General features: G+C 48.0%; 5 protein-coding genes across 5 annotated transcripts; 2 read left to right on the top strand and 3 right to left on the bottom strand.

The window, feature by feature from the left end:
* Positions 1 to 89: 89 nt before the first annotated feature.
* ENH_00075970 (phosphoglycerate mutase, putative) lies at positions 90 to 521 on the bottom strand (the record flags this gene model as incomplete). The annotated part of the gene is made up of 1 exon (XM_013582943.1): positions 90 to 521. One exon carries the CDS (start codon positions 519 to 521, stop codon positions 90 to 92), a length of 432 nt encoding a protein of 143 aa, XP_013438397.1.
* Positions 522 to 1,625: 1,104 nt separating this feature from the next.
* Positions 1,626 to 3,387, top strand: ENH_00075960 (hypothetical protein, conserved; the record flags this gene model as incomplete). Its single annotated transcript, XM_013582942.1, has 2 exons — positions 1,626 to 2,723; positions 2,962 to 3,387. 2 exons carry the CDS (start codon positions 1,626 to 1,628, stop codon positions 3,385 to 3,387), a joined length of 1,524 nt encoding a protein of 507 aa, XP_013438396.1.
* A 2,213-nt stretch (positions 3,388 to 5,600) lies between these two features.
* ENH_00075950 (citrate synthase, putative) lies at positions 5,601 to 8,521 on the bottom strand (the record flags this gene model as incomplete). Its single annotated transcript, XM_013582941.1, has 7 exons — positions 5,601 to 5,705; positions 6,229 to 6,372; positions 6,581 to 6,686; positions 7,177 to 7,198; positions 7,428 to 7,582; positions 7,798 to 7,966; positions 8,425 to 8,521. 7 exons carry the CDS (start codon positions 8,519 to 8,521, stop codon positions 5,601 to 5,603), a joined length of 798 nt encoding a protein of 265 aa, XP_013438395.1.
* Positions 8,522 to 10,006: 1,485 nt separating this feature from the next.
* On the bottom strand, positions 10,007 to 12,193 carry ENH_00075940 (YbaK / prolyl-tRNA synthetases associated domain containing protein, putative; the record flags this gene model as incomplete). The annotated part of the gene is made up of 3 exons (XM_013582940.1): positions 10,007 to 10,261; positions 10,485 to 10,591; positions 11,476 to 12,193. The coding sequence occupies 3 exons, from the start codon at positions 12,191 to 12,193 to the stop codon at positions 10,007 to 10,009; spliced, it is 1,080 nt and encodes a 359-aa protein (XP_013438394.1).
* Positions 12,194 to 12,907: 714 nt separating this feature from the next.
* ENH_00075930 (hypothetical protein, conserved) lies at positions 12,908 to 13,625 on the top strand (the record flags this gene model as incomplete). Its single annotated transcript, XM_013582939.1, has 3 exons — positions 12,908 to 12,917; positions 13,153 to 13,340; positions 13,542 to 13,625. 3 exons carry the CDS (start codon positions 12,908 to 12,910, stop codon positions 13,623 to 13,625), a joined length of 282 nt encoding a protein of 93 aa, XP_013438393.1.
* Positions 13,626 to 16,717: the final 3,092 nt, after the last annotated feature.

Genomic DNA, 16,717 nt, shown 5'->3' with positions numbered 1-16,717 from the left:
CCCAACCCCAAACCCCAAACCCCCAACCCGAAACCCCCAACCCCAAACCCTAAACCCCAAACCCTAAACCCTAAACCCTAAACCCTAGCTCACCGCACATACTCCGAAGTGTAGTATTTGTCGAAGACGCTGCCGACGTTGCTGCGGATCCAAGCGCCAGCAATTGCTGCTTGTCTTCTTCCTCTGTCAGTGAGTCTATAGAGAGAGTTGTGGCGAGATCTGAATTCTCCAGACCAAACTGCTGCTGCTGCTGCTGCTGCTGCTGCTGCTGCTGCTGCTGCTGTTCCTGCTGCTGCTGCTGCTGTTCCCGCGCTCGGCGGCGCGCCCGCGGCCCCCGCAGACCCGCTCGGAGACGACCCCGAAGGCTCACACCCCTGCTGCTGCTGCTGCTGCTGCTGCTGCAGCTGCTGCTGCTGCTGCTGCTGCTGCTGCTGCAGCTGCCTGCACAGCCGCTGCGCCAAGTTGCCCTCCGACTGGCCGTGGCGGACCAGCACCAAATCTACGGGCATATTTCGGTGCATTCTCGGGGAAGTTTGGAAAGAAAAAAAGAAAAAAAGAAAAAGAAAAGAAAAAGAAAAGAAAAAGAAAAGAAAAAAAGACAAAAAGAGACACAAATAGATCAAATGAGACAATTCCAAGGCGTTTTACGAGTTGCGGAAGTGCTGCTTGTCAAGAAACGCCAAAAATCGAGTCATTCGCGCCCGCAGGACGAGGGTTTAGGGTTTAGGGTTTAGGGTTTAGGGTTTAGGGTTTAGGGTTTGGGGTCTGGGGGGCGGCGGTCTGCGGCGTCCAGACACCGCAGGAGGGGGGCGCTGCTGCAGTGAGTTGGGGTGTACGTACACCTGAGAAAGGCGTCGGGAGCCGCAGAAGAAGCAAAACTTTGTTCATAAATGCCTTTTTGACTTTTCGGATAATACCCCCCAGCTAGCTGCTGCTGGGGGTCCTGGGCCGGCCAAATTGAACTTAAATAGCTTTTATTTTGTCTTTTATTTATTTCCAAAACAATTCAATTAATTAATTTTAATTTAAATGCCAATTAAGGGAGTCTGGCTGCTGCGCTGCAGCGACGCGCGTTCGGGTGTACGTACACCAGCAGCGCCGCCGCTGCCGCGGGGCCCCCCGCTGCTGCTGCTGCGCCCCATTTTAATTCTTTTGGGATTTATATATTTCATTTAATTCATATTTTTACTTTCTTTACCCAATTAGTCCAAAAAAGGGAGGGTTTAGGGGCTCATTCCCCTCCTAGGGTTTGGGGGGCCCCTCGCCCGACGCCGCAACCCTAATTTAGGGTTTGCGCTGCAGCTTCTGCTGCTCTTCTTTGCGGCTCCGCTTCAGATCTTTCGAGCCTCCGAGCCACACCTGAGAAGACTGGGTTTTTCTGCTGCTGCTGCGCAGCAGCAGCAGCAACAGCAGCAGCAGCAGCAGCCAGAGCTGCAGCAGCAGCAGCAACAGCAAAACGGTGAGAAATCCACTGCAGTAACAGCGCTATCCGAAGCTCCTGCAGCGACACCAGCAGCAACTGCCTGGAGACAAGAGCAGCAGCAGCAACAGCAGCAGCAGCGCAGCAGTGACAGCAGCAGCAGCAGCAGTGACAGCAGCAGCAGCAGCAGCAGCAGCAGCAGCAAATGGCACCTGCTTCCGCGCGGCGTCGCTCTGAGAGCGTCGATGAGCTGCTGCCGAAGCAATACCTGCCGCTGCCAGATGCTGCTGCATATGTAGCAGCAGGTGAGACTCCTGCTGCTGCTGCTGCTGCAGCAGCTGCTGCTGCTGCAGATGCAGCAGCAGCAGCAGCAGCAGCAAAGCATCTTCCGGGAGATGAGGAGGAAGAGCTGATGCAAAAGGCAGCAGAGGCCTATTTGCTGTCTGTACACCTCGAAGCCAAAACCCTCCCGCAGTATGTTGCTGCTGCTGCTGCACCCAGCAGCAGCAGCAGCAGCAACAGCAGCAGCAAAAGACAGGAGCAGCAGCTGAAGACTTCAGCTGACGAGGCTGCGCCAAAAGGCGCCTCACGTGTGTCAGCAAAGAGCAACAAATGCAGCAGCAGCAGCAGCAGCAGCAGCAGCAGCAGCAGCGCGGGTTACGTCCAGCGGATGCTGCGACTGCAGCAGCAGCAGCAGCAGCAGCAGCAGCATCCGCCTCTTCCCGCTTGGGAGTCTGAGGCCCTGGACTTCTTCAAGAGGATTCGCGCCTGGCTTCAGGAGCAGCGGGAGCTGCACGAGCAGCAGCAGCAGCAGCAACAGCAGCAGCAGCAGCAGCAGCAGCAGCAGCAGCAGCAGCAGCAGCTATATACGCGTTGCCGCGAATGGGGGGAAACAGAGTGGCGATTATACTGCCGGCGATTTGCCCCCTCGCTGCAGCTGCTGCTGCACCTCGATGTCTGCTGCTGCTGCTTCCTGCTGCAGCTGCTGCTGCGCGACTTGGACGTGCAGCTGCAGCAGCACAGACACAAACAGCAGCAGCAGCAGCAGCAGCAGCAGCAACAGCAACCAGCTGCAGCAGCAAATGGGGCAGCAGCAGACGCAGCAGCAGCAGATGAAAAAGCAGCGCCGGGTGAAGCAGCAGGAGCAACACCAGCAGCAGCAGCAGCAGCAGCAGCAGCAGCAGCAGCAGCAGCAACAGCAGCAGATGCAAAAGACACCTGCTGCTCTTTTGCTGGAAGCGCTACTTCTTTGCCTCAGCTGTTTTGGTTGTTTTTCGTTCTCACTGCGCTAGACGAACTGGAGGTAGCTTTAGGGTTTAGGGTTTAGGGTTTAGGGTTTAGGGTTTAGGGTTCAGGGTTTTGGCCTGGCTGCAGCTGCTGCCGCCGCTGCTGAGCTGCTGTCCATTCTGCTGCTGACACTGTTGCAGCCCTTGCTTGTTGCTGCTGCTCATGCTGCTGCTGCTGCTCATGCTGCTGCTCATGCTGCTGCTGCTGCTGCTGCTGCTCATGCTGCTGCTGCTGCTGCTGCTGCTGCTGTGCAGGCTATGCGTTGCGAAGTTTCTTATATGCTGCAGCAGCTGCGGCGGCGCTGCCTGCGGCTGCGCAGCATGCTGGTGCAGCTGCTGGGGTGTACGGACACTTCAGATCAGCAGCAGCAGCAGCAGCAGCAGCAGCTGCTGCTGCTGCTGCATAGACCCTTGCCGTTTCAAATGAGCTGCAGCAGCAGCAGCAGCAGCAGCAACACTGACAACAGCAGTGGCAACTGCCATAGAAGCGCCGAAGGCGACTCTTCGGGCGCTGCTTCGCAGCAGCAGCAGCAGCAGCAGCAGCAACAGCAGCAGCAGCAGCAACAGCAGCAGCAGCAGCAGCAGCAGGCTGTGACTCCAAGGGAGACAGCCCTGCGTCACCAGCTAGCTGCTGTTGATGTGCTGCTGGTAATTATTGTCAACTTTTTTGGCCAAAAATAACTCCAAACCCTAAACCCTAAACCCTAAACCCTAAACCCTAATTCTATCGCACGCTGCTGCAGCGCGGCGCAACCGCTCGCCTCTACAAATGCAAAATGAACAAAACTACAAATTAAATAAATAAATAAATAAATAAATAAATAAATAAGTTTATTCATTATTTTATTTGTTATTTTATTTGTTTTATTTGTTTTATTATTTATTTTTTTTATTTTATTTATTTTATATATTTATTTATAAACAATTGAGGGCAAGAAGAAGCTGGGGGCTGAATAAGAAGGTAAATGAAGAATCCGAAATAAATAAAAATAAAAACATAAGTGCGTTTTCATAATAAAATAATAAATAATAATTAAGTAAATAAACAAATCAAAATAAATAAATAAATAAATAAATAGTAAATAACAAAAAGAGTTTAGTTATAAAACGCAGCAGTCTTTCGCCGTCTTCTGCGCTTGGCTTTTAGCGCGATAGAGTTTAGGGTTTAGGGTTTAGGGTTTGGGGTTTAGGGTTTAGGGTTTAGGGTTTAGGGTTTAGGGTTTGAAGCCTTCGTGCTGCGCAGGACTCTTCGACCTCGAGGTCTGCTGTAGCGACAGTCTAAATGCAGAAACAAAAAAATAAAAAGAAAATAAAAATTAAAATAAAAAAATAATCAATTAATTGATTAAATTAAATGATCAATTAATCAATTAATAATTAATTAATTAAATTGCAAATAATGCAAATTAACTAATGGATTAGTTAATTTGCAAATAATGAAAATTAATTAATTGATTAATTAATTAATCCGCAAACAACGCATATTAATTATTTAATTAATAAATACGACAAATAAATAAAAATAAAACAAAAGACAAAAATTGAAAACAAATAAATGAAAGCAAATGCGTAAATAAAAAACAACAGAAAATCTTCAAATTAAAAATCGCATTTGGCCTTTCTGCAAAAAAGGGAAATGCAAAAGTTCAAAAATAAATATTTCAAATTCATCAACAAAAAAGCAAAAACAAAAAATAAAAAAAATAAAAAAGGTTCAAGAATAAATATTTCAAATTCCTTCAAAAAAAGGCAAAAGCAAAAAATAAAATTAATAAAAAGTTCAAAAATAAATATTTCAAAATTTCTTTACAAAAAACAAAAGCAAAAAATAAAAAAAACAAATAAAAATAAAAAAAATAAATGTTCAAGAATAAATATTTCAAATTCCTTCACAAAAAGGCAAAAACAAAAAATAGAAAATAAGAAAATAAAATAAAAGTAAGTTCAAGAATAAATACATCAAATTCCTTTACAAAAAAGCAAAAACAAAAAATAATAAATAAAAATAAAAATAAAAATAAAAGTAAGTTCAAAAATAAATATTTCAAATTCCTTTACAAAAAAGCGAAAACAAAAAATAAAAAAATAAAAAAATAGAACAATTTCAAAGATAAACATTTCAAATTCCTTTGCAAAAAAGCAAAAACAGAATAAAAAACAATAAAAAATCAAAAAATAAAAGTTCAGAAATAAACATTTCAAATTCCTTTGCAAAAAAGCGAAAACAAAAAACAAAAAACAAAAATAAAAAAAGAAAATAAAAGTCGCCTTCACCTGCTCTCGGGTGTCTAGACAGCTCAGCGCCTTCTCGCCGCCGCCCGTGAAGATCTGTTGAGGTCTCAGAAGTTTATTTTCTGCATTTTTAATTTCAAATTCGAAATATTCTTTTAAATGCGAAGTCCATCCTGCCATTCTTGCAGCAGCAAAAAGCAGACAGAAGCAGCTGCTGCTGAACCCCAGCTGTCTGTACACCACGCCGCTGTAAAAGTCCACGTTCGGGTACAGCCGCCGCGACGTGAAGTACACGTCCTGCGCGCAAACCCTTTTTTAGGGTTTAGGGTTTAGGGTTTCCCCAGGCTCGCGGACCGCTGCGGAAACCCTCCGCTGAAGACGCTCGGATAAAGCTCCGAGGGTTTGGGTGGAAGAGAGGCCTCGCGAGGGTTTACGGCTCGCAAGGGTTTGCAAGGGTTTAGGGTTTGCGAGGGTTTGCAAGGGTTTAGGGTTTGCAAGAGTTTTAAGGGTTCAGGGTTTGCAAGAGTTTGAAGGGTTTAGGGTTTGCAACGGTTTGCGGGGGTTTTGCAGTTTAGGGTTTAGCGTTTGTGGTTTATGGTTTCTGGTTTTTGGTTCGGGGTTTAGGGTTTAGGGTTTAGGGTTTAGGGTTTAGGGTTTAGGGTTTAGGGTTTGCGTGCCTCCCTCCGTTTGACTTTTTCGAGAAAGTCTTTAACGTCATCTTTCGACTTTATTTTCTCCAGCATTTCAACCACCGCTTTGCTGGTGCCCTGCAGAAAAGAAACAAACACACTTTTGCTTTTTCCTTCACCTAGCTAGCCAGCTAGCTAGCTAGCTAGCTAGCTAGCTAGCTAGCTAGCTAGCGGGCTAGCTGGCTAGCTAGCTAGCTAGCTATCTGGCTGGCTGGCTAGCTGACTGGCTAGCTAGCTGGCTACCTAGCTGAATAGCTGGCTGGCTAGCTAGCTGGCTAGCTAGCTGAATAGCCGGCTGGCTAGCTAGCTGGCTAGCTAGCTGGCTAGCTAGCTGAATAGCTGGCTGGCTAGCTAGCTGGCTAGCTAGCTAAATAGCCGGCTGGCTAGCTAGCTGGCTAGCTAGCTGGCTAGCTAGCTAGCTGGCTGATTAGCTAGCTGGCTAGCTGTCTGGCAGCTAACTACCCTGCTGCTGGCTAGCCCCGAAACCCTCCCCCCTAAACCCTAACCCCGAAACCGCGCCCTACCCCGAAACCCCAAACCCCAAACCCCAAACCCTAAACCCTAAACCCTAAACCCTAAACCCTAAACCCTAAACCCTCACTCCGTGTCTGCGGCCGCTGAGGGCTGCCACTCCTGCTGCCAGCGCAGTGAAAATGTCGGAGTGCGAAGAAGCAACATGAAGAACTGCTGCAGTGCTGTTGTTGAGTTCGTGTTCCGCATGCAAAATGAACAAAACCTCCAGCGCCTGCAAAACCCTAAACCCTAAACCCTAAACCCTAAACCCTAAACCCTAAACCCTAAACCCTAGGCCCGCGGCAACGCGGGGTGGGGAGGGCGCACTGGGCAGGGGAGGCGCGCGCAGCAGCCCACGCACCGACAGCGCTCCCGTGGGAATTCAAAACCCTAAACCCTAAACCCTAAACCCTAAACCCTAAACCCTAAACCCTACGTACCCGGACAATGACGGGGTCATGGGGCTTCCCGTCAATCATGTAAAGAAAGTTCTCCACTAAATCCAAATCAGGATGTGGGTCCACGAAGCCCAAACCCTCGACGTGCCTGTCCGCAAACCCTAAACCCTAAATCAGGGTTTAGGGTTTGAAATTTCGCCGCTGGACAACCCTACACTGTCCCGCTGCGCGCTCGCCTACGGTTCAGCGCTAACAGTGTATGGCCTAGGGTTTAGGGTTTAGGGTCTGGGGTTTAGGGTATAGGGTGTGCGGTTTAGGGTTTAGGGTTTAGGGTTTAGGGTTTAGGTTTTAGGGTTTGGGGATGCCTGAGAATGTTAGCTGCAATGGTGAATCCTGCGGCGACGGCTCGGATGAGGAAAGCGTTTAAAGTCTTTTTGTTTTGCAGCGCAGCAGAGCCCCAAATTAAACTTCTCTGTTTGGGGCTGCATGCGCTGCATGCATTGCATGCATTGCATGCATTGCATGCATTGCATGCATTGCATGCAGTGCATGCAGTGCATGCATTGCATGCATTGCATGCGCTGCATGCGCCGAGGGCTGCCACTGCTGCCAAAAAGATGCTCGACGGAGACGCACACCGGTCGAAACTCTTAATCAAACCTGCAGCAGCAGCAGCAGCAGCAGCAGCAGCAGCAGCAGCAGCAGCAGCAGCGGCAGCAGCAGCAGCAGCAGCAGCAGCAGGAGTGGCAGCGGATAATTAAATAAGGAATAAATGAACAGATAAAGAATGAATAGATTCGCAAATAGGAACTAATAAACATAAATAAACAACAAATAAGTAAATAAATAAATAATAAATAAAAAGAAATAAATAAAAAACAAAACTCACTTTTGACTTGTTCAGGAACTTGGGCCATTTGTTTTATTTTTGTTTTCAAAAACTGCAGTTGGCCTTTTGTTGGCAAATCGCCAAACAGCAGCAAAAAAAAAACCTCTTCGTAACAAACCCTAGCTGCCAGTTCTTCAATAGCGTAGCCCCGGTACCTGCACAAACCCTAAACCCTAAACCCTAAACCCTAAACCCTAAACCCTACACGCTGAACTTGAGTTTCTGAGGATGACTAGCTGCAGACGCGCCGCCCAGGATTTAGGATTTAGGGTTTAGCGTTTAGCGTTTAGCGTTTAGCGTTTAGGGTTTAGGGTTTAGGGTTTAGGGTTTAGGGTTTAGGGTTTAGGGTTTAGGGTTTAGGGTTTGGGACCTGAGGACGCCCTTTTCCGCGTCGATGAAGCAAATGCGGCTGCTGCCCACGCAAGTGTTTATCAGCCCCGGGTCGAAAACCCTCAAGGGGGGCCCCCCGGGGGCCCTTATGGCAGCAAGTTCTTTGGCCTCTACTGTGTGCAGCTTGATGGGCACGCGGTACTCAGCCCCTGCAGCAGCAGCAGCAGCAGCAGCAGCAGCAGCAGCAGCAGCAGCAGCAGCAGCAGCAGTAGTAGCAGCAGTGGTAGCAGCAGTAGCAGCAGCAGCAGCAGCAGCAGTCGTAGCAGCAGTGGTAGCAGCAGCAGCAGCAGCAGCAGTGGCAGCAGCAGCAGCAGTAACAGCGGTAGCAGCAGCAGCAGCAGTGGCAGCAGCAGCAGCAGCAGCAGTAGGAATAGCAGGAGCAGCAGGAGAAGTAAACCCTAAACCCTAAACCCTCAGCAGGGAAGCCCAAACCCTTGCCCCCAAGACCGCATAAACCCTTCACAATAAACCCTTGACGGCAAACGCCAAAACTTGAACCCTCAACCCGGAACCCGAATTCGCTCTCAGCCTTAAACCCTAAACCCTAAACCCTAAACCCTAAACGCTAAACCCTAAACCCTAAACCCTAAACCCTCGGAGGACGCACCGGTGCGCTCGTCTATGATGCGGAGACTCTGGCGGCTTTCATTCTCCTCAGCCAAAGACAGAGCCGGGGCCAGGTGACCTTTCAAAGCCCCCAGCATGGCGAGAGGGTTTAGGGTTTAGGGTTTAGGGTTTAGGGTTTAGGGTTTGGCTGTTGAGCGGCAGCGCGGCACTGCCGCGGCGAATTCGGCTGAAGAAGTTGCGCTGACGAAAACAGGCGTTCTGGCTCCCTCTAAACTTGGGTCGCAAACCCTAAACCCCAAACCCCAAACCCTAAACCCTAAACCCTAAACCCTAAACCCTAGTTGCCGGCGTAGCGTAGCATTTAAGAAAGCCAGCCACCGGAAGAAGGCAAAAGGGCTGAGGATGTCCTCTGAAGAAAAGAAATAAATTTATTTTGTAATTTGAAGCAATCTTGTTTGCAGCGCAGCGGGGGGTTGGGGTGTACGTACACCTGGGCGGCAGCAACACGTAGGTGACCCTGTGGCTGGTGAGAACAACACCTTGGGGGGAAAAGTGTCGAAAAGTTTGAAATAAATATTTATTTGGATCACATTTTACGTTTTAATTACTTTAAATCAAATAATAATGCAAATATATTCAGTTTCCAGCGTATTCCACGCAGTGACCTTCCCGCCTTCGCCGCAGCTCCTCGAACGCGCTTGCGGGCAGTATGCAGGTTTTCCTTCTCGCATTTCTCCCGAATAAAGACAATTACGTAAATAAAATATAAAATAAAACTTAAAAATTAATTTATTTATCAAAAAATACAAATGGAAGTGGGCGATCCAGCGGCGGGCTCTCGGTGACCGCTGTGGGGCCCCACTTCCTGTGTACGTACACCCCAGCCGCACACACGCCCTGGGCCTCGGCGCAGCAGAAAGAAATAAATGATTAATGAAGAAAGAAACAAATAATTAACGCAGAAAGAAATAAATAATTAATGCAGAAAGAGACAAATAATTAAAAAACAGAAAAGAAGTTGAGGAGCATCACGTGGCGCTGCGGTGTACGTACACCCGGTAGCTTCAGCGTCCGCATATAATTCAGGTGTACGTACACCCCAAAGCGGGATGCTACAGAGAGACAAAAACTGCATTTTTCCCCTTTTGGTTTTTCAACTTTTTTGGAGTCTTTTAATGCACTATTTTACAGATTTAATTGCAATCAGAATCCCAATTATTTGTCATTTCCAAATAAGGCCTTTAAGGCATTTTTTATTTTAATTAATTTAAAAACAATTAAAAATAAAGAAATCCTTCCGGCGCTTTTGGTGCTCTTCAGTCAAAAAAGCCCAAACTCCTGCTCGCCGCAGGCTCCCCAAACCCTAAACCCTAAACCCTAAACCCTAAACCCTAAACCCTCGCTGCCCCACACCAGCCTTAAAAAGTGGCTTTTCCAAGCCATAAAACGGCCCCTTGCTGCGCTGCAGCCGCTGCTGCTGCTGCAACTGCTGCTGCTGCAGCTGCTACAACTGCTGCTGCCGCGGCTGCTGCAGCAACTGCTGCTGCAGCAACTGCTGCTGCAGCAACTGCAGCTGCCGCTGCTGCAACTGCTGCTGCTGCTGCTGCAGCAGCAGCAGCAACTCAGCAGACCACCCCAATAATAGGGTTTGTGATTCGAATGAGGTCCAAAAGGTTTATTTGGAGTTTCAAATCGGGGGCCCCCCCCCCCAAAAAAAGAGAAAGGGGAAAAAGAGATAATAAGGGTTTAGACAAAATTACAGGAATTTCTTTTTTGCTGCCAAGGGGGCCCACCCCGTTTCTTTTGAAACCCGTCAAACCCTCGAAAGAAGAACAAAAGTTGAAGTTCAAACGCTTGTTCCCCAGCTGCCGACCCACCTGCACGCAAACCCTAAACCCTAAACCCTAAACCCTAAACCCTAAACCCTAAACCCTAAACCCTAAATCCTAAAGGCTGGGTCCTGAAGGCTCGATGCTGGGCCCAAAGTCGCAAGGAAATGTTTGGTGCGGATTTGCCTGGGAGGAAAACGCTGATGAGAACGAGGAACCGAAACCCTAAACCCTAAACCCTAAACCCTAAACCCTAAACCCTAAACCCTACTTTCGCGTTTTCCGCTTTTATGAGGTCCTTAACCCTTTCGCCATTCAGTTTGTCTTTGGACTGCAAAACCACCAAGTAGTAGCGGCTGTTCAGCCGGTCCTCAGGCCCTGTACACACAAACCCTAAACCCTAAACCCTAAACCCTAAACCCTAACCGCGGAAAACACCCAAAAAGGGGCACTTTTGAGGCATTTTTTCATCCCTTTTCTGCTTCTTTTTGCATTTACGGATAATGGCATTAAAATTAAACATTAGGTTTACTTTAATTTAAAATAAAATAATTAAACAAAATTAAAAACGCATTTGCGCAAAGTCGCGCATGCAAGCGGGGCTTCTCGCAGGCGCTGCGGTGTATGTACACCGCCTGCATGCGCCCGTCTCGCGAAAACAGACAAATAAAAAAATAAAAAAATTAAAATAAATAAAAATAAATAAAATAATAAAACAAAAATAAAATTAAATGTTGGAAGTTAAAGTTCAGAGAGAAGATTTCGTCTTCAAAGAATTTCAGACTCAAACGGAACGAAATTGTTTTCATCCTTTTCCGAAAAAAATAAAATAAATAAAACTAAAATAAATAAAAATAAAATAAATAAAAATAAAATAAATAAAAATAAAATAAATAAAAATAAAATAAATAAAAATAGAATAAATAAAAATAAAAAAACAAATACTGTACAAGTGATAAATAATAAATGTATAATATAAGTAATAATAACTGGGCAATAAAAAAATTAAATAAATAAATAAATTAATTAAATAATTAAATTAAAAAACAATTAAAAACAAAATGATTCGTGTACAGACACTGCTGCACGCATGTACAAACACTGCAGCAACTGCAGCAGCAGCTGCTGCTGGAGCAGCAACTGCGGCTGCTGCTGCAGTTGCTGCAACTGCAGCAGCTGCTGCTGCTGCTGCAGCTGCTGCTGCAGATGCTGCTGCAGCAGCAGCAGCAGCTGCTGCTGCTGCTGCTGAGGTGTACGTACACCTGACTCGCCTGCATGTTTTGTGTTCTCGACAACAATTGTTTTGCAAAGTTGATTAATTGTTTTTGCTCCCAAAAGAGGAAGTCTTTCTTCTAAATTCGAAACATAATATATTTCTTTATTAATTCGAAACAAACGGAATTCGCACACGTGCCCTTTTGCTGCTGCTGCTGCTGCTGCTGCTGCTGCTGCTGCTGCTGCTGCGCGCGCGGCTTCCTCGGACGCCCCCGCAGCCACGACTTCGGCTGCTGCTGCTGCTGCTGCTGCTGCTGCTGCAGGATCAGCAGCAAGAGCAGCAGCATCAGCAGCAAATAAGGAACGCATGCGTCTTTCTTGTTCCGCGGAATGCTCCATTTCATCTTCAACAGTTGGGGGCCCCTCGGGGGGCCCCTCAGGGGGGCCCCCCGGCGAGGGGGGCCCCCCGGGGGCCCCCTCTGGGGGGCCCCCCTGTGTTGGGGGCCCCTGTGAAGAGGCTTCCTGGGGGGGCCCCTGAGAGGGTTCTTCAGGGGGCCCCTGTGGGGCCCCCTGAGTTGCAGCTTCTGCTGCGGGGGCCTCCCCGGGGGGCCCCCCGGGGGGCCCCTCGGGGGGCCTCCCCGGGGCCCCCTCGGGGGCCCCTGAAGGGGGGGGGCCCCCCTTAAAGTCCCCCTGGGGGCCCCCCAGGAGGCCCTGCAGGGGCCCCTGGGGGCCCCCTGGGGCCCCTGATGATGACTCTGTGGTCATGATGCCTGTGGCTAGCAAAGCTTAGGGGTGTTGAGGAAACCCTAAACCCTAAACCCTAAACCCTAAACCCTAAACCCTAGCGGCTGAGAGCGCCTCTGCACTGGAGGGGGCTTTGCGCTGCTGTCAGGAGAAGTGGCGCTGGCCAATGCAGCAGCAGCAAAGCAAACAAAACCACAAAAAAGGGTTTAATAGTTTTAAAAATAATAATTAAACCCTTTTAAATCAATTAATTGGAAATTAAACTTCGAATTAAACGCTGGAGAGGGAGAAAGAGTCCCGCGGAGGAAAAAAGCCAGAAAGCTGGCGGCTGCATGCGGGAGCATCCCGTGGGACTTTTTGAGTTGTTTTGTCTAAAAATAAACAATAAAATCAAATTAATTGAATTTAATTGAACTAATTAATGCAAATTAATTCACTGAAGGCGAAGAAAGCGCCAAATCGCGTAGCGACAGTTGCGGCGAGTTCGGGTGTACAGACACCTCAAGGAACCCCCGGGTTCTCTACACTCCACTCCGCTTCTAATTATTCATTTCTTTTTTTATTTTTATATTTTTACTTCTTTTTCGCCAATTTATCCTTCGATTTTGCAAAAAGGGCTCCAGGCGCCAGCTATTTCCCCCAAGACATGGAGGCGTAAGGGTTTAGGGTTTAGGGTTTAGGGTTTGCGAATGTCTCGCCCACCCACTCCGCCTTCGCCACTCTTGCTGCTTGAGGATGTTGACTGGTGAGCTTTTGAGGGTTTGCTGCTGAGGGTTTAGGGGACTGGACTCGGGGGTTTAGGGTTTAGGGTTTAGGGTTTGGGACTTTCCTTTGCACACACATCTCCATTAGCAGAGCGTAAACCACCGTTTGAGGGTTTACGTTTCCTGCCTCTTGGAGAGTTAGTTCTGCATTTGCCGGTGGTTTAGGGTTTAGGGTTTAGGGTTTAGGGTTTAGGGTTTATGTTTGCGGCGGTTTAGGGATTTTAGTCGTTGGGGCCCTCTGGGGTGTCACTACGCCGCTGCTGCGCTTGGAGAGTTTGGAGCAGCAGCAGCAGCAACAGCAGCAGCAGCAACAACAGCAGCAGCAGCAGCAGCAGCAACAGCAGCAGCAGAGAAAAGGGAACACTAAATATCCGCTGCTGCTGCAGCTGCTCCTAAGGTGGCGAGTGAGCTCCCAGACCCTAAACCCTAAACCCTAAACCCTAAACCCTAGACCACAATACAGCGAATAACCAGTGCACTGCTTGCCCGCTTTTCCTCTGCGTGCGTTTTGGGGGCTCCACTTTGGCCCAGCCTGCAGCCGCAGCGCTTAGGGTTTAGGGTTTAGGGTTTAGTGTTTAGGGTTTAGGGTTTAGGGTTTGTCTCAGTTCCTGGCGCTGTACCTCCTCAACCAGTTGGGCTCCGTCGTCTTCTTCATCCTTCTTGGCACATACGGTCAGCTAGCTAGCTAGCTAGCTAGCTAGCCAGCCAGCTAGCCAGCTAGCTAGCCAGCTAGCTAGCCAGCTACCTAAGCAGCTAGCTAATCAGTTAGATAGGCAGCTAGCTAGCCAGCTAGCTAGCGAGCCAGCTAGCCAGCCAGCTATCTGGCTAGCTAGCCAGCTAGCCAACTAGCTAGCTAGACAGCTAGACAGACATCTAGCTGGCTGGCTAGCTATCCAGCTATCTGGCTAGCTAGCCAGCTAGCTAGCTTAGCCAGATAGCTAGCCAGCTAGCTACCTGGATGAATAGCTAAGCAAATGGATAGACGGATTGTACCTGGCTAGCTAACCAGCCAGCTAGCTAGCTGGGTTGAGAGATGCGTAACTAGCTAGCTAGCTAGCTAGCTAGCTAGCCAGCTAGTTAGCTGGCTAGCTAGCTAGCTAACTAGGCATCTGTCGGCGGATAGAAAGCTAGCTAGATGGCTAGATAGCCAGCTAGCCAAGAAGCCAGCCAGACGGCTGGCTGACTAGCTAGCTAGCTAGCCGGCCAGCTAGCTAGCTACCTAACTAGCTAGTTAGCTAGCTAGCTAGCTACCTAACTAGCTAGCTAGCTAGCTAGCTAGCTAGCTAGCTGTTTCTGCCTTTGATCGTTTGCGTTTGCGTCTCTGCTGTTCGTTGCGGCGCTCCCGCTCCGCAGCGCCTGGGGCCTAGGGTTTAGGGTTTAGGGTTTAGGGTTTAGGGTTTGTGCGCAGAAGTGATGGTGACTTCGCCGTTGGCAAATGGCCTGGCTTTTTTTTTCACTTTTTTGACGGAGGCGTTTTTGGCGCGGCGGTGGCCTAGAAAAAGTAATTTAATTTATTTAAATTATTTAAATTAATTTAAATTAATTTAATTTAATTTATTTATTTATTTATTTATTTATTTATTTATTTATTTATTTATTTATTTGTTTATTTATTTGTTTATTAATAATGGTAACTAATGAAGGCGCATTTAATTAAACAATCAAATATATATTTATTTATTTGTTTGTTTATTTATTTATTTATTTGTTCACAATTGGTTAAATGGCTAGTTCTTTGACAAACCCCTTTTATTATTTATTTATTATTTATCATTTGTTTATTTATCACTTGTTCATTTATTTGTTATTATTATTTATTATTTGTCTATTTATTTATTATTTATCTATTACTTGCTGCAGTTGTAAAAGCAATAAATGAATAAAAGAAAAATAAAAAGCAAAAAAATAAAATAGATTAAAATAAATTAAATTAAATTAAATTAAATTAAATTAAAATAAATTAAAATTAAATTAAAAAACAATTTTTGTTTGCAGGGGAAGTTCTTGGCTCTTTGCTGGTGCTGCTGGGGTTTTGGCTCTGTCTTTTTTCTCGGAAAAAAACAAACAAATAAATAATTAATTTAAATTCACTTTCATTCATTTAAACCATTTAAATGCTCCTTTCAATCCTTTCTTTCTTCGCCGAGGGTTTAGGGTTTAGGGTTTAGGGTTTGGGGCTTGGGGTGTACGTACACCTCAGCGCAGGCTGGCGCCGCACTCAGCGCCGCAAGTGCGGAAAGAAAGTTCAGCCCCCAAACCCTAAACCCTAAACCCTAAACCCTAAACCCTAGCCCGCAGGGTTTAGGGTTTGTGTGGGGTTTGGCGCCGGCCGCGCGGGCGCGCAACTCCTAGGGTTTGCGCGCCCAAAACCCTAAACCCTAGACCACAGCCTTTGGTCTCCAAAGCCCTAAACCCTAGACGAAGACCTAGGGTTTGGTTTTTAAACCCGTAAACCCTAGACGAAAGCCTAGGGTTTGGCCTAGGGTTTGGCCTAGGGTTTAGGGTTTCGGACGAGCTTTTCAAACCCTTGTTTTTCAATCTCAGAAGCCAATTCTATTCCCCCAGACATCACTATTTGTCCTGCATGCATTATATGGACTTTTTGGGGTTTTAAAAACTCCAAAAGTTTCCTGTAGTGAGTTGTAATGAGGAAGGAGGCGTCGCTGTTCGCCGCTGCAGGCCCACAAACCCTAAACCCTAAACCCTAAACCCTAAACCCTAAACCCTCGCTGGCGGCGCCCGGGTCGCCGCCGCGGAGCTACGGAGCCGCCCAGGCGGCAAAACGAGGGTTTAGGGTTTGCTGCGCAGACGCTAGGGTTTAGGGTTTACGGATTGGAGGTTACTTCTAGGGTTTAGGGTTTGCCGCTTAGGGATGCGGACTTAGGGTTTACGAAAAGCCTGGGTGGCATTACTTGCGTCCTTCGAGGGTTTACAGTCTAGAATCAGGGTTTAGGGTTTAGGGTTTAGAGTTTCGTGCTGTCTTGAAGGGCATTTCAGCTGCCTCGAAGTCCCCGGAGGGACAAGGGTTTAGGGTTTAGGGTTTAGGGTTTACCGGGCCCTGACGGCGGTTTGGAAGTGCCCCTGAGCGTGGCTTAAAGTCTACCGCATGTGCGTGAAAGCCTCTAAAGACGGCTTAACTTTAGGGTTTAGGGTTTAGGGTTTAGGGTTTAGGGTTTAGGGTTTACCGCATTGCTGGACAGCAGCAACGGCGGTTCGGAAGTGCCCTTGGCGTGACTTAGAGTTGACCGCATGTCTGAAAGCCTCTAAAGACGGCTTGCAGCCACCGCCTAGGGTTTAGGGTTTAGGGTTTAGGGTTTAGGGTTTAGGGTTTAGGGTTTACCGTATTGCTGCACGGCGGCGACGGCGGTTTGGAAGGCGTCGACGTCGAGGCCCGAGTCCAGTTCGTCCAGCAGCGCCAGCGAGGGTTTGAGGGCCAGCAGCTGCAGCAGTTCATTTCTTTTCTTTTCTCCGCCGCTGAATCCGTAGTTCAAGGGCCGCTGCAGGAAAGCAGCAGGAAGGTCCACCACCTGCAGCAGCAGCAGCAGCAGCAGCAGCAGCAGCAGCAGCAGCAGCCGCAGCAGCGGCAGCGGCAGCGCCGGAGGGGGCGCGGTTGTGGAGCGGCAGCGGGCGGGGGCGGGGGAGCCGCAGCAGCAGCAGCAGCAGCAGCAGCAGCAGCAGCAGCAGAATTGCAGCAGCAGCAGCAGCAGCAGCATTGCAGCAGCAGCAGCATTGCAGCAGCAGCAGCATTGCAGCAGCAGCAGCATTGCAGCAGCAGCAGCAT

Source organism: Eimeria necatrix, genomic scaffold, assembly GCF_000499385.1.
Source record: "Eimeria necatrix Houghton genomic scaffold, Enh_scaff788, whole genome shotgun sequence".
Classification (NCBI taxonomy): domain Eukaryota; phylum Apicomplexa; class Conoidasida; order Eucoccidiorida; family Eimeriidae; genus Eimeria; species Eimeria necatrix.
The sequence above is the reverse complement of the archived record's forward strand: the minus strand, read 5'-3'. Positions and strand labels throughout refer to the sequence as shown.